This window comes from Anoplopoma fimbria, chromosome 17, assembly GCF_027596085.1.
Source record: "Anoplopoma fimbria isolate UVic2021 breed Golden Eagle Sablefish chromosome 17, Afim_UVic_2022, whole genome shotgun sequence".
NCBI classification, from domain to species: domain Eukaryota; kingdom Metazoa; phylum Chordata; class Actinopteri; order Perciformes; family Anoplopomatidae; genus Anoplopoma; species Anoplopoma fimbria.
Genome location: NC_072465.1, coordinates 21,780,407 through 21,795,866, shown reverse-complemented (window position 1 = coordinate 21,795,866; position 15,460 = coordinate 21,780,407). Strand labels below are relative to the sequence as shown.

General features: G+C 36.9%; 1 protein-coding gene across 1 annotated transcript; it reads right to left on the bottom strand.

Annotated features, from left to right (window-relative positions):
- Window positions 1-2,109: 2,109 nt before the first annotated feature.
- Window positions 2,110-15,281, bottom strand: rab22a (RAB22A, member RAS oncogene family). The gene is made up of 7 exons (XM_054616259.1): window positions 15,022-15,281; window positions 12,552-12,631; window positions 11,385-11,466; window positions 7,644-7,715; window positions 6,848-6,954; window positions 6,247-6,356; window positions 2,110-5,349 (listed from the first exon to the last, which is right to left on the bottom strand). The coding sequence occupies exons 1-7, from the start codon at window positions 15,055-15,057 to the stop codon at window positions 5,252-5,254; spliced, it is 585 nt and encodes a 194-aa protein (XP_054472234.1). The 5' UTR covers window positions 15,058-15,281; the 3' UTR covers window positions 2,110-5,251.
- Window positions 15,282-15,460: the final 179 nt, after the last annotated feature.

The following is a 15,460-nucleotide window of genomic DNA, read 5'->3' as shown; positions in this document are numbered from 1 at the left end:
TTAGTCCCGCAGCGGGGACATTTACAGGATTACAGCAGCATAGAGGATAGTGCAAACAAGAGACATAATAAAACAAAAAACAAGATCAAAATAAGCAAATGAGCAATAAAATAAAAAAAACAGTAAAAAACAGTAAATAATTCACAGTAACTGAAATATTATATATACAGACAGAAACTATTATAACTATTGTATTGCACAGTGTATTAGTGACATCCTGCTTTACTAAAAAGTACAAATATATTGGCATCAAAATATACTTAGAGTTAAAGGTGGGAATATTGTCAGCTACTTCATATAGTGACGGCTAGCTTTATCCATATTATTACATAATAATTTATACAGTACCAGTCATATGTTTGGACCTTCTCATTCAATGGTTTTTCTTTATTTTTATTTTTTTCTACATTGTAGATTAATATTGAAGACATCCAAACTATGAAGGAACACATATGGAATTATGTGGTAAACAAACAAATGCTCAACAAACCAGAATATGTTTTATATTTTAGATTCTTCAAAGTTGTTGAAGGAGAAGGTGTGTCCAAACTTTTGACTGGTACTGTAAATTATATATGTTGTATTAATACCAGGAATCTGCAAAGTAACTAGTAATTGAGCTTTAGAATAAATGTATTGGAGTAAAATGTACAATGCTGGATTCTGAAATGGAGAAGTATAAAGTAGCATAAAATAGAAATACTGAAGTAAAGGGCAAAGACCTCAAAATTGAGCTTAAATACAGTAATTGAGTAAATGTACTTGGTTACATTCAATCATTGGAGTTAAAATACAACATCCCTGTAACACCTGGGGATTTATGCAGAGGCTTTTGGTGCAATCCCTTTCTCTGTTTATGCAAACATCTTAAGCTTACTCAATAGTTGTTACCATCTCTTGTGCCAGTGCACACTTTAGTTTTTTCTTCATCTCTCCATAGTAACAATAAGCCCATAAGAAGCTTTTTTCAAACAACATGCTATGACAATACCACAAGTAATCTCATAATGGAATCACTTCTATAAATTGGCATGAAATAAGCATTTGCTCTTAGCTAATCGTTATCTGATGACTAACATAATTAAGTTTCTTTCAAACTTTTTTAAATAAACCAGCTTTAAATATATATATAAAAAAAGATGCCATATTGATTCATATTTTAGATTATTTGGAGAAAAAAAAAATTGGCACCCAAGAAGATAACATAAATTTGAACTCTAAAAAATATTCTATATCTTTTAATTTTATTACATTTAAATTCCTATTCAAAGAGCAGACAAAAACATCTATGTAAGTAATAACATTAATGTTGGCTCCATTCCAATTAAGTGGATCAATGAACCAGTGTGCACAATGCGAGGGCCCTGGCAGATCTGAGCATCTAACTGCTTATGCTGCCATTATTAATGTTATTATTAATGTTATTATAGTTACACCTGTGTTTTAAAGCAGCATTAAGTTTGAACTAATGAAACACATTTTCCTGGATGGAACGCAGCTTGCTGGCAAAATCATGTAATAGGAACTATACCAGTGTCTGTCAGTGTACTTTTAATTAATTTCATAAATCAATTTATTTTTCACCTGTCAAACTATCTTAATTTTTTTTAGCTTCCATGTTATTCTCACACTGCCATGTAATAATTAATTATAATATCTACACCTGATAAGCCCTTCCTTACTACAGGTTTAATAGTTTAAAGCAATATTTTTTCACATTTTCTATTTGTTTTTAAACATGCTTTATAAGGAAAGTAGGGTTTAGCGGGGGATTAGGAGGTTGTCTAATGAGAGTTCTGCCCCCTCAGCACTATTCAAAGTGCAGTGAAAAGCCTTCTGCCAGTCAAAGGCGCATCTCAAGTATCGTATTTATATATATATATAGCCGGGCGGCTGTCTGCCAAGTGTACAACACAACCAATCACTAACAACATTGTCACTGTATCCCCAAGGAACAAGTTTATTGCTGACATCTATCTTGGACCAAACATAAGAATGTAAGACACTTTTAGGACCTACAGACTCCTTCTTTCTCTCTCACACAAAACTGGAGATGAAAACTTTTTTTTTTTGTCAATCTTTTATTAGTAAACAAATTGACAATTCCCTTTTTACACATTTTTGAATACACTGCAAACACGTTTTTTTCAGGCATTTTGTTACAATCAATATGAAACATAGTAAAAAGATATATATGGTAACTACAATGCTGACGGAATCACTTCAAACCGTGTACAAGTCTATTGTTGTCACACAACTGGCTAAGAATAGAATATAGTCATTGATTTCTGTGCAATTTGATGGTATATATCTACACTGAAAAATATACATAATATAGATTAATCACATTCCCAGGGCCAGCCCAAGACTATTGATATTTTTCAATGCAAAACTGGCACACAGTTTCTATCCATGCCTCCAGTTTCGGGATAAGAGGAAAACATATTTTTGAGCATTATCGTGTTAAGCACTTTAAATCATTATATTACATTGACAATAAAAAAAAAAAAGGTTAATTATGTGTGGTGTAGCAAAATGGCGTTGACATTATTTGGCACCATTCTCTTTGCAGCAATAAGAACTGAGCAAACAGTCAAAACCTAAAATAACATCACCGAGCGTTAAGAAGTTGGACAACATTACAAGTATCTTTCATCAAGTGTTTTCACGCAGATTATACCAGAAGACAGAGTGATTGTTAGTAATAAGGACCAATTACAAACAGTCAGTCAAAGTGCAGCTTTCAAAGTACCAGAGTGATTCCCTTTTTAATTTAGGTTTGGACCTAGAATGCCACTCTGGTTTTCAAGGTTTTTTTTCGGCCCCATCACACTGCTCATTTGATCAACTATGTCCGAGCGAAACTGTCATCAAATCAGCATATAATTAGGTCAACATAAACCATTATTATCTTTCCGAGACTGCTAGAATGAGATCTCATGTTTTGCAAATGTGCCGTCCTTTGTGAACATTATCCCTCCGTGACAGTTTTCTTCGTTTAGTTTACATTTTTACCTTTGTCATAATAACTATTGCACTCCATATGGAATCCTGAAGATATAGGCAGCACTGCTTCACACACAACTCATCAATAACAGCTACATTTAAGATGCTTAAAGGCAAATAAAGTGGCTTTCCCCAACAGAAGGGCAAACAATCTAAATTTATAAACCTGGAAACGAAGTCTAATTAACCCCACATCTCTATTTTTTGGCAACTGAAAAGAGCTTTTGGGGCTAAAAGGGCTCAAGAGAAACATGGAATTACACAGAATTAATGAGTCAGTGGCTCATGAGTCAACTGAAGCTCAATTAGGACAATATAGGAGGTAAATTAAACTACTGTAACATTGCACTAAGGATGATAGAGCTCTTGGAAATCTCTTGGATAGTGAACCACATTTGTTTGAAACAAAATGAAAGTAAGTGCCTGTAATTTAGAGGAATGAGGCGAAAGAAGTTGTGAGAAAGGAAAATGTAGAAGGCATTTTGGAACAAAGCACGTACAGTAAATCAGAGCAGAATGGAGACTAAGGTTCATTAAGGGGTCAGCATGTCAACACAACGCCACGTCTGATTCTGAACCTATAACCTCCAAGTTTCCTCTGAACGAGGTCTAGTTTCCAGATCTCGCCGTTTTCATCTCGGGCCAGGTAGTAAAACAACATTGCATGCGCAAGTCGCTGCTGATTATGTGCAAAAAAAGGAAAGATGAAAAATGTTTATGGGAAAATTACAGAAATTGGCAAGACCTCACAAAAATCTGTAAAACTTGTTGTGAAGGAGCAGAAAAGGATTGAGGACAGCCAGGCCCGCAAGTTAAAGTAAGATTAGAGAAAAATAGAGCTAGAGCGATATTGTGGAAGAACTATAGTGCTTTTACTGCAGTTAGCGTCATACAAGCTGAACTGTGGTGCACAGGTAGGCAGCCACAATTGTTATCATATAATAATACATTTATGGTGCTTTAATCTCTTAAAGAAGCTAAAGCACATTCATTGGGAGCTGTGGACTGTGCATTTTTTCTCATCCCCGGGATGAGATTAAAAAAAAAAAGAACTGTTATAATTCTCAGTGGCGTAGTTCACAATTAAAGGAATAGTTTTTTCAGGGAATACACCTATTCACTTTCTGGCAGAGTAAGAAGATACCATTCTCATATCTGTCTATTAGATATATTAGGCAACAGCTAGCAGCTGGTTAGCTTAGCATAAAGTCTTGAAACACCTGGCTCTGTCAAATAAAACATGCTAATAAGTGAGCTTTAGGCAGATTTTTTTTTACCTTTGCAAGAGCAAGGCTATCTGTTTCCCTGTGTTTTCAGTCTGTATGCTAAGCTAAGTTAACTGGCTGCTGACTACAGCTTCATATTTACCATACAGACACAAACTTAGTATTGATATTCTCAGCTCAACCTAGGCAAACTATTCCTTTAATGTAAAGGAAGTAGACTCCCACACACCTTTCATTTCTTCATTTTTTTTTTACCGTGGGATTGCAAATCTACTTCTACTTCTGCCTTGAAATGCATCTTGATGAAAACATCAATCACACATTAAAAACATATATGTAACATGCACAATCTGTCTCGCTAGACTGAATCACCAACATCTCTCCAAAAATCCTTCCAAAAAGCCAAAATTGAGATTAATGATTGGTAAAAACACTGATGAATACCATGACCTTTGTCATTAATGATAAATTAGTGATTACACACGCTTACTGTATAGATAGATCGTTCACAAAAATGTTTGGGGAGAGATCTCCCAAAAAGCAAAAGGCGATGACTTCAGTGCTATCAAAATTATTTGGTGAAACTTGACCGTTTGCAGTCGATGTCTTGGTTGAAAGATAGTAGATTTTTACAAATGTACAAGTATAAATGATTTCTGAATCCATAAATCTGTAGCTTGTAAAGTTCTTCTCATAAACCTGTGTATGTACATGAAATATGTATGAAGGTCTTTTCACTTACACATCATCAATGTTTTAATGCAGGCAATGCTCCGAAAGCGTGACGTTTTTCTCCAGCCAGAAATTTTCAGACGACATTTGACGATTTTTTGTTGTTGTAGTTGAGTGCCGCTAAAATGCATTTTCTATTGTCATCAGAGTGGCACTGATGCATCCCCGGGGTCAGTGACGGCAGGGTGTTTGAGGGCGTGTGGTGGCTGTAAGCTGAAGCATGCCGGGGACACAGAGGGTAAGCAAAGGTCAGGTCAAAGGTCATGTGGGGAGAGTCGCTGGGATCATCAGCAGCACGTTCTGCGAGACTCTGAGGCCTGACGTCCCAGTTTGAAAGCTTTTCCTGCAGCTCCTCCTGCTGCGTCGACAACAGGGATGCGCTTACCTTTGAGGAGACACACACACACACGTTTGTGTAAAAGTTAGATTTTCACATATATTTTAAATATACACCGTTTTCATAGTAGCATTCCATGTCAATTAACGGACAGCAATATTGTAGCTGTGCTCCAGTTTGCTACAGCTCTCTGAATCTAAGAAAGTTTTCAGTACAGCCATCTTCGAACTCGACCCTCTATTTGATCTCAACTACACACCTGTAAAGTTTCATGACTGCATCTGCACGGCTGCAAGACGCTACCACGGCAACAAAATCTGTCCACAGACAGACAGAGGAACTGAAATATAAACACCTAGCAAAGTACTCAAACCACTTCTGTGGTAGGACCCGATACAGTCGGTGTCTCCAGGACCATATTTGACTCATAAGTTGAATACAATACATCATGGCAAGAAATAATACAATAAATGCTGCCTTGGTCAAACCAAGTATCCTTAATTTCTCAACATACTACATTCTAAAAACCAACCTAGAACTAATATGTGAATTGGGGCATAACTATTAAGTAAGCATCTTTTGTGATTATCAGTTGCTTCTCAGAACTGAACCAACAGCTCCCACAACTCCTCGTCTCTGTGTGTTTTTAAAGTTAAATGTCAAGATGTCGACATGATTGAGTGGATTTGCTTTCTGCTTTAGCCTTATCTGTTGCTTATTCCAAACTATCAACGCTGTCAGAAGTCACAGAAATGAATAATTACACTTGAAATATTTAGAAACTATGCCTCTTATTGGTAATTCTGTTCAAATATTGTCTACCTGCTTTGAAACACAAAGGGAGAGAACATAATTATCTTAATGCTGTACCATGCTTAATTTCTCAGAGCTCTATAATAACGTAGGGATGTACAATGGCACCAGGTGCTCAAGAAACACACTCACTTATCTCTATAAACACCTCGTTGATGTTAATGGCATTCTTGGCACTGGTTTCTACAAAGATGGCATGGATGGAGTCGGCGTAGTCCTTGGCATCCTTCTCTGGCACTTCCCTGTAAATACAAGAGGCAGTTCAAAATTATTATGTTGCAATATGTGAACAGATTCTCCAATTTCATGCATTACTTGATAACCATCAAGATGTACTTCCACAGCTATAATGTGGAAAATTTCCCAATTTCATGGATGATGTTATCAAAAGCATATGTGTATCCAAGTCAGGGAGATTTTCTGGAAGATACAGAAAATCAGCAATAATATCTTCAAATACTTTAGTATGAGAGCCGATATTCCCCCTTGCAGAGCAAAATCCACTTTAGCTCCACAAACCGTGAATTCCAATGATATTTCATAGCCAAACTTCAGATGTTATTCCGATACTAAAACAGGTCATAATATTTCCTTACAAGAATTTTTTCCTTCTGAGCCAGTAATCTGAAATCCCATCATCACTCTCAAGCTGTAAATAAGGAGGCTTCATCACACTGCACACTAGCATTAACAGTTTATGACACAAACAGTATTATCTCTAAATGAGCTTCACCTGGCGTCTGACAGGTCACATTTGTTGCCAGCGATGGCGACCACTATATTAGGAGGACCATGCTGGCGCAGCTCCTTCACCCAGTTCTTTAGTGTTTGGAAGGATTCCTGATAAAAAAAAATAAAAAAAAAAAAAAAATGTTTAACTGAACAGATCAAGACGAGCACATAGTGCCTCCCAGGGTTTTTTAAAGGATTAGTATGACATTTTGGGAAATATGATTATTTACTTTTGTTTAGATTAAAAGACAGATAGCAGTCTTGTCTTCATGGCAAGCTGGAGCCAGCAGCCCATTAGCTTATTTTTTTTACAATAAAGACAGGAAGCTCTGACCAAAGGTAACAAAATCCTTTAAAAGTCTTAAGCTCAAAAATGAATGCATTATATCTTTGTTGTTTAAAAATGGAAATTTTTTGTCTCCTGTAGCTAATTGCCAGCCAACTACTCCCAGCGGATTAAACGAACAACATATAAGGTGTTATTAAGTGATCTTAAGAGATGCAGGTAGGCAGATTTCATTACCTTTAGACAGAGCCACGCTAGCTGTTTCCCCCTGTTTCCAGTCTTTATGCTAAGCTAAGCTAATGGTTGGCTGTGGCTTCATATTAACGGTACAGAAGTGAGAGTGGTATCAATCTTCTAATCTAAAGCTTGGCAAGAACACGAATAAGTAAATATCCCAAAATGTCAAGCTATTCCTTTAATGCACATTATGGAAAACACATGAAACAAAACAATGAAACTTTAAAGTAAGTACTATGTGGATAAGTGGTTGAGGAGGAAACATAAACAATACCTCTTTCGTGATGTCATAAACAATGATGGCTGCCGCTGACCCTCTGTAGTACATTGGTGCCAGAGCCCGAAACTATGAGAAGACAGAGAAAGTAGGCAATGATGAGTGATGTTGGACAGGGAATGACCTTCATCTCTAGCTAAACTACATAATATAATCCTCATATAGCTTTGAAACCATGTTCTTAAATCTTATTAAGGCTAAATCTTTCAAGACTTTTTACCTTGGATTTCCCTCCAATTTTTCATTTTTGGATATGAAAAATGGCATTAAAAATATCAGTGCAGTATAACTGTACAATTATATATGTTCACACCACGGAGATCAAGAAACAGTGCCTTGGATTTTCATAGACTATGTATAATCCATAACATAGGCACTGGTGATTACATCACTGTGCGTTTCATGGGACTCCATTACACTGACTGTAACAAACTCCAAACACAGTATACAAATGAACAAAAAAAAAAAGACTCAGAGCACCATTTTACTAATCCAGAGACCAAGTGTTCTGAGCTTATAAGCCAAGTGGCTTTACTTAAAATGGAAGTATGGCAAATCTTTCCACCAAGACCTCACACATGTGGTAGCCATCAAGAGAAAGATGGGCAGAATGTGTCAAAAGCTGTTAGCAGTTTGATATTTATGGAAAACTATACATTTGATCCTAATAAGTCACAAAGCCCTGCATAACCAGAACAACATGTGCATTTTTGAATCCATGGCTGCCTGAAAGGCTGGGGGGGTTCTTTTTGCCAGCTTTTGGTATTTTTCTGGTAAAATACTTTCCAGTGCTCATTGAAACCTGGCTGTCATAAAACCTGTTATTTTTAGCCATTTTAGCAGCATGTCAGTTCGTCGGGCAGCCAACCACTTGGGTCCAGACTGAAAAATCTCAACAACTACTGGACGGACTACCAAGAAATGTTGTAGGATTATTCATTGTGCCTAAAGAATGAGAGTAAATTACTTGAATGATTCCCCCAACTTTCCTCTAGCTCCACCATGAAATCCACATTTATGTTTTTATAGAAATATCTCAAACACTATTGGGTGGATTGTCATGAAACCAGTTTTAGACATTAATGTTTCCTTCACAATTACTTTTCCTCTAGCAATCAGATAATGTTTAATTTGTATTCATACTTTGGTTTATGACCAAATATCTGCAAAGCATTCCTCAGCTTTACTTTCTGTTAAGTTCTAGTTTGCAAATGTTATCATTAGTTCGGCCTCACAGTTTTTTTTTTTTCCAACTTTTTCAATTCAGACAGTGGTCTTTTCTGCCTCTTTCCAAAAAACACCAATAATCAGATAACCACCAAATTTATAAAGATCATAGAAGCAAGTAGAAAACAGCAGCTGAGTTGCGCCCTGTAACACAAAAGTGTAAGATCAATCCATTCATCCACTGTTTAAATGGCTCTTCTGCTGTAACAAATATGAACTATTAGCTCTTGACCTCAATTCCGTTTAAATATGCAGTGCTAGAAAGTGCATCTACAGGATTTTGAAGTTGCTTTGTTAGCAAAGTAAAACTTACAGTAAATTGCAAAGTATGAATGTTAAAAATTGTTTTTACCTCACCAAATCTTAACTTCTTTTTATGCCTTCCTGCAATATACTCTGCTGGACTGGAGCTTTCAACAGATTAATAAAACCATATGTCATGTATTAACTAAGGATATTTATTTTAAAAGACCAACCCCTGTCTGAAAACGACCTTCACTTGGAATGACCCTGCCTTCCCGCCAATTTGATTTTCCTCTACAACACGATGGAATAAACTATCCATCTTGGAGTGACACTGTTACCTCAGAAAAGCACACATTCCACATAATTATAGTTGTTACTGGCCCCAAGTCCACCAATGGGAATCCAACTTGGGATATTTGGCAGAGGCACTGAGGAGAGTGCTGTCTGTTTCATTGGCTAGTGTCGGGCTGCACCACCACCAGTCCTGTGTGGTCTATCTCTGCCTTCACCCGAAGAGCGATCACAGCGAGGCCAGACGTCTGGCCACACAGCAGCCCAGTAAACAGCCCCAGTGATGCCTCGGGAGTATTGATTAATTTCTGAAACCGCGAGTTGGGTACATAATGAAAGAAAGCTTCCTATAGTAGCAGGATGCTAGATTCTATTTGTCAGAGGGGGAGGACTTGACTAGCTGTTGACAGCTGGGCTCATCTGGTCTCAAGATATGGATTTTGGGATGGATTGGAAATCACAAAGCTTTCTTCTTTGCCTTGGTTTCTGCTTCCATGTGCATTGGCTGGCTTTGTGTTCCCCCATCTTAACCCAACAGACTTTGATAGGCCAAAGCTCCTACAAAAGTTGGAAAACAAGCCACGAAAAGGCTTCAAAATACCACAGCAGCTTTGTATGAAAACACACACACACACACACGCAAAACCTACCAAAGGAATGTTGCTACTTATTCACACACGGATGTGAACCAGTTGGGAAGCCGATAGGCCACATGGGAGTGAAGATGGATTTATGGGAATGAAAAAGGTGGAGAAAATGGAAGAAAAAACACAAAAGAATCACAGAAAAAACTGATTGTTGCCAAGAAAAGAAATGAAAAGAAACCTTGTACAGAAGAAAACACAAAGGGGAAAAAGCAGGACCCTCGGATGTGGAGCTGGAGTGACTCTAAGATAAGACACATTGGCAGCACACGCCAGAGAGCTTCGGTTTCATTCACTTATCTTATCTTAAACAAGGCTGCATTGATGTCCCCTCAAGCTCCCCGGGGGAAAATGGGGTTAAAAGACAACAAGCATCTTATCTCACCTCTCTGGAGAGGACAGCGGCAGGGATAAGACATTACAACCACAGAGGATTGTGCATGTGGAAAAAAGAGAAGGGCATGCACAGAAAAAGGGGAAGTGATGAGGAGAGCTGATCCAGAGAAATGTGGGATGCAGGGCGCGAGTCAGAAGAGAAAGTAGTTCCTCACGCTATAACTGTCTGGGGCTTGGTGATGTTAAGACAGGCTTGAATGCTAAAATTGTACTCAAACACCAAGATTTATCTTGTTCCTTATATCACATTTCATCCGTTAGTGGTGTCAGCACTATACTTAGGGTGGGTAATATTGCTGCCATGTACACACAGGAGTGTAGATTACAGAAGAAATGTCACCTGGACATGATAGCTGTTAACAAATACGTTTCAGATGTGAATGAAAGATAAAAAAACAATAAAAAAGGAAACCAATGGCACTCCTTTATTTGTCATTAAATGTCTGAATGTAATGAGGAAGAATGGCTGACAGGCAGGACGAAGATTAAAGGTGACAGAAATGAAAAATCCTGAAGACTCACTGATGTTTAGAATAAACCAAACATATGCCACTCACTGATCTGAACAATACAAATTCATTACAACGCTAGTATCATTAAAAACAGTGGTCCTAAACCAAGAGCTCTGAAAGAAGTAGGTTATTTGTGAGCAAGCAGGACTCTATCTATAGGAAGGTAAATGTTGCCCCCTATCAGCAGTAATGAACAACTGCACTTTCTCACAGTTAAGGGAGTGGTACTTTCACACATGTAGGTAGCTCTCTCACTTCCTGAGTAGATTTTTGAATACGCCAAGTCAAACTGATTGATTACAACATCATAACAGTTGTGGTTTGGCTGTGCAACGCTTAAACACATATGAATCTTGGTTTATTATCCACTGATCCATTTTTAAAAGAATGTTGAGGCCAAGACCTCAGTAGATATTACTGACCCGCTCCTGTCCTGCCGTGTCCCAGATCAGGAACTTGTGCAGCTCGTTTTGGTATTGCACTGTCTTCGTCATGAAGGACGCCCTGGTGAAAAGAAAATGCTTTATGATTGACGTGCTATTTCACATTACTAAAACACCAATTCGATTTCACAATTTTGACAAAATATAGACATATTATAGAACTGCAACTAAAACATTTTTAAGAGTCTGAGGCAATAAAAAAAAAAAACACATCTTCATCAAGATCATCGGTTGGTTTAAGGTATCTTAAATGATCTGCAGGCTTTAGTGAACGATAACATCCCAAATATTAAACATCCAATAGGACTTACTTACACTGTATCAATTAAGAGTCCAACCGATACTGTACTTTTGAGGCTCATAACAATTTCAGCATTTAGTATTGATTGTTCGTAATGTGCGTCAAACATGTCTCGCACTTCTGTACTGCAATTTCTGGTGATTTATCGGCTTACAAATGCAGACACAGATATATCTGGGTTAAGCTTAAAATTGGTTAATAATATTGGCAGTGACTATTTGTATTGGTCGGGCTCTTGTACTGACTGACCATATTGTCTACAAAATGTCAAAAGAATTCCATGTTGACAAAGCAATGTCTTAAAACTGCTTACTTGTCCCACAGCAACAAAAAAAAGTATATAAACATTTTTTTTTGTTTATAGAGAAAAGCAGACAACTTTTTGAATTTGTGAAATTGAAACCAGCAGATAATGTGTATCTTTATCTGCTAAATAAATACAACGGCTAATTAGGGGATGTGGAGTTAGGGCTGCAACTAACTATTGTTTTTATTCAGAATAATCTGCCAATAGACTTTGAGAAGATAGTAAATACAGACATGAATAAATATATTCCCATTCCCAAAGCCCAAAATGGCATACATTCAAGTTGCTTGATACCCAAAAACTCCCCATGTGTGAAAACTTTAAGCATTTTGCAAGTGATTTAAACAATCAATTTATTTATTTTCAGCATTGTTGTTGATTAATTTCCCATTCATTTATTGAAATTCAGTCATTGAAATTGATTAATCCATAAATAGACAGAAATTAACAGATTACATGATTATGTCCTGCAACAACCCTACAAACAAACCAATGAAACACAAAATAACTTCTTATGTTGGGGAGAGCAGGAACTTACCCAATTGTTGGGTTGATGTTTGGGTCAAAGCTGTCCTCCACAAATCTCCAAACAATACTCGACTTTCCAACGCCAGTGTCCTGCAGAGACAAAATAAAGAAGATGCTTACTAAACATGGTCGGAAACATTTACTAGAAGTATAATCACAAATACAAAAAACACATTCTCTGGCAACATGCCCAGACATTATTGCTTTTTCATGGCATCTTCTTCCTTCCTGTTCCCCTCGTAGGCTTATAACTTTATGATAATTAAACAGGACAGACGTAGTTAACTTAAGTTGTTTTTTTAATCTTATTTGTTTAGGAAGAAGAGGCGATGTAAACACGTTATTTATACTGTTGTTATAGGCAGGATAGACATGGATAAATGTTGTTTCTGTGAGTGATTTGTAATCGTCTTATGCTGCCAAAAATCATGTCATTTAGGAAGGTCTTTTATAAATTATGGTTGCAACTAATGATTATGTCCATTACCAATTACTTTAATTGTAATTTTTGGAAAAACCAATGAATGTTTTATTTAAAAAATGAAGTCAAAAACGACAACTTTAATTTTTTTGTCTGACAAAGAGTCTAAAGCCAAACTATACTTAATTTACAATGATATAAAAACACAGAAAAGCTGCATATCAAATTATCACACTAAATGAAGTGGAACCAGAGAATAATTTCACTTTTTTACTTGAAAAAAGACTTATTCGATTTATCAATTATCAGTATTATAACCGATTGATTTTCTGTCAATGGACTAATTGTTTCAGCTCCATTTAAATCTTATAAGCAGGTGAGGATGAGGAGATGTAAGGACAGATGTTACTTCAGTATAGAATCAAAGGGACTCTGGTAGAGTAAATGATGCCTGCTGTTGCCTGTACTTCCATAAATATTGTTCCTGTGACTTATTTTCAAATAGCAGAGACCAGTAATGACATTTAAGAAAGCTATATGAACCAACAGGTTATAAAATGTCAATAATAGTGAAAAATGCACAGTAGCCCAAGCCTGTAAATGCCTTAATGATATAAATCAGCGAGTGCTCAAACTATTGTTGATAATTAATATTCTACTGATCGACTGTTTCAACTCTATTTTAAGCTTATTAGTACATTACATTACATTACAGTCATTTAGCAGACGCTTTTATCCAAAGCGACTTACAATAAGTGTATTCAACATAGGTATTCAAGAGAACTACTAGTCACCAGAAGTCATAAGTGCTTCTCCTTTCTTAAACAAGCATCTATAAGCATAAACCAGAGCAAAAGTACAATGCAGAAACAAGATAATTAAGGGGAAGTGTGTTGTTAATTCAGGGATGGTTTATTTAGATGATGGTAGCAAAAATAAGGCGTTATGCTATTTTATACAGTTTAGACATGCATACATGTTGTTAGTGTGACTGATTAAACACATTTAACTCTTGTAAACACACACATATATATATATATACACATCAGTGTTGTGTATATCCTGATGATGCAGTAAGGATCATTTAATGCCACAGGTACAGAGATATGCTGCACGGTGGTGTAGTGGTTAGCACTGTCACCTCACAGCAAGAGGGGCCCGGGTTCAATTCCCGGGCCAGACAACCTTCTGTGTGGAGTTTGCATGTTCTCCCTGTGTCAGCGTGGGTTCTCTCCGGGTTCTCCAGCTTCCTCCCACAGTCTAAAGACATGCAGCTTAGGTTCATTGAAGACTCTAAATTGCCCGTAGGTGTGAATGTGAGCGTGAGTGGTTGTCTGTCTATATATGTCAGCCCTGAGACAGACTGGCGACCTGTCCAGGGTGTACCCTGCCTTCACCCATTGACAGCTGGGATCGGCTCCAGCACCCCCGCGACTCTTAACTGGATAAGCAGGTTACGGAAGATGGTACAGAGATATGTACACTTTTGGACACACCTTCTCATTCAACTACTTTGAAGAATCTAAAATATAAAACATATTCTGGATTGTTGAGCATTTGCTTGTTTACCACATAATTCCATATGTGTTGCTTCATAGTTTGGATGTCTTCCATATTAATCTACAATGTAGAAAAAAATAAAATAAAGAAAAACCATTGAATGAGAAGGTGTGTCCAAACTTTTGACTGGTACTGTCATATATATATATATATATATATATATATATATATATATATATATATATATATATATATATACACACACACACACACACACACACACACACACACACATTAGTGTTGTGTATATCCTGATGCAGTATGGATCATTTGATGCCACAGGTACAGAGATATGTACACTGTATATATATATATATATATATATATATATATATATATATATATATATACACACACACACACACACACACACACACACATCAGTGTTGCGTATATCCTGATGATGCAGTAAGGATCATTTGATGCCACAGGTACAGAGATATACAGTGCGGGCTACACACGCACACATTTTCAGATAAAAAACAAGATACTGACTTACCCCCAGGAGACAAACTTTTAACTCTCTCAGCGCCATATCGATCAAAATGAGTTTGTGATGTTGACCATTGACAGTTTTCCTCCTCTGGTTACCTTCCTAATCTTGAATACCCCCTCAGGTGTTTGAATGCTCACACATGCACATGTCAGGTTCACCTCCTTTGCTTTCAGCGTCAAATCGTCCAGATGTGCGTCGCATTTGGCCATACTTGTGTGACTTATCTTTAAAGGAGCGCTCAGTGGAGCCACCAGGTCGCAGACTCCATCTTGAACCACGGAGTGCGGTCACGTGACTTTTGGAGGAAAAAAACAAAAAAAAAAAAACACACAAAGGTTTTGTTTTTTTCTACTTCCGCTCTGTTATGTTTTATACAATTATATTAGTAAAAATAAAAAATAAAAATAATAAAAAATAATAATAATAATAATCCACCGGAAGT

What these genes read in the sequence shown, in the direction of transcription:
- rab22a (XM_054616259.1), bottom strand. Translation starts at nt 15,057, where the DNA reads ATGGCGCTGAGAGAGTTAAAAGTTTGTCTCCTGGGG. An exon ending in ACACGGCAGGACAGGAGCGG is followed by an intron (nt 7,716 to 11,384) that starts GTCAGTAATATC and finishes GTCTTCTCATAG; the next exon opens with TTTCGGGCTCTGGCACCAAT. An exon ending in TTTATGACATCACGAAAGAG is followed by an intron (nt 6,955 to 7,643) that starts GTATTGTTTATG and finishes TTTTTTTATCAG; the next exon opens with GAATCCTTCCAAACACTAAA.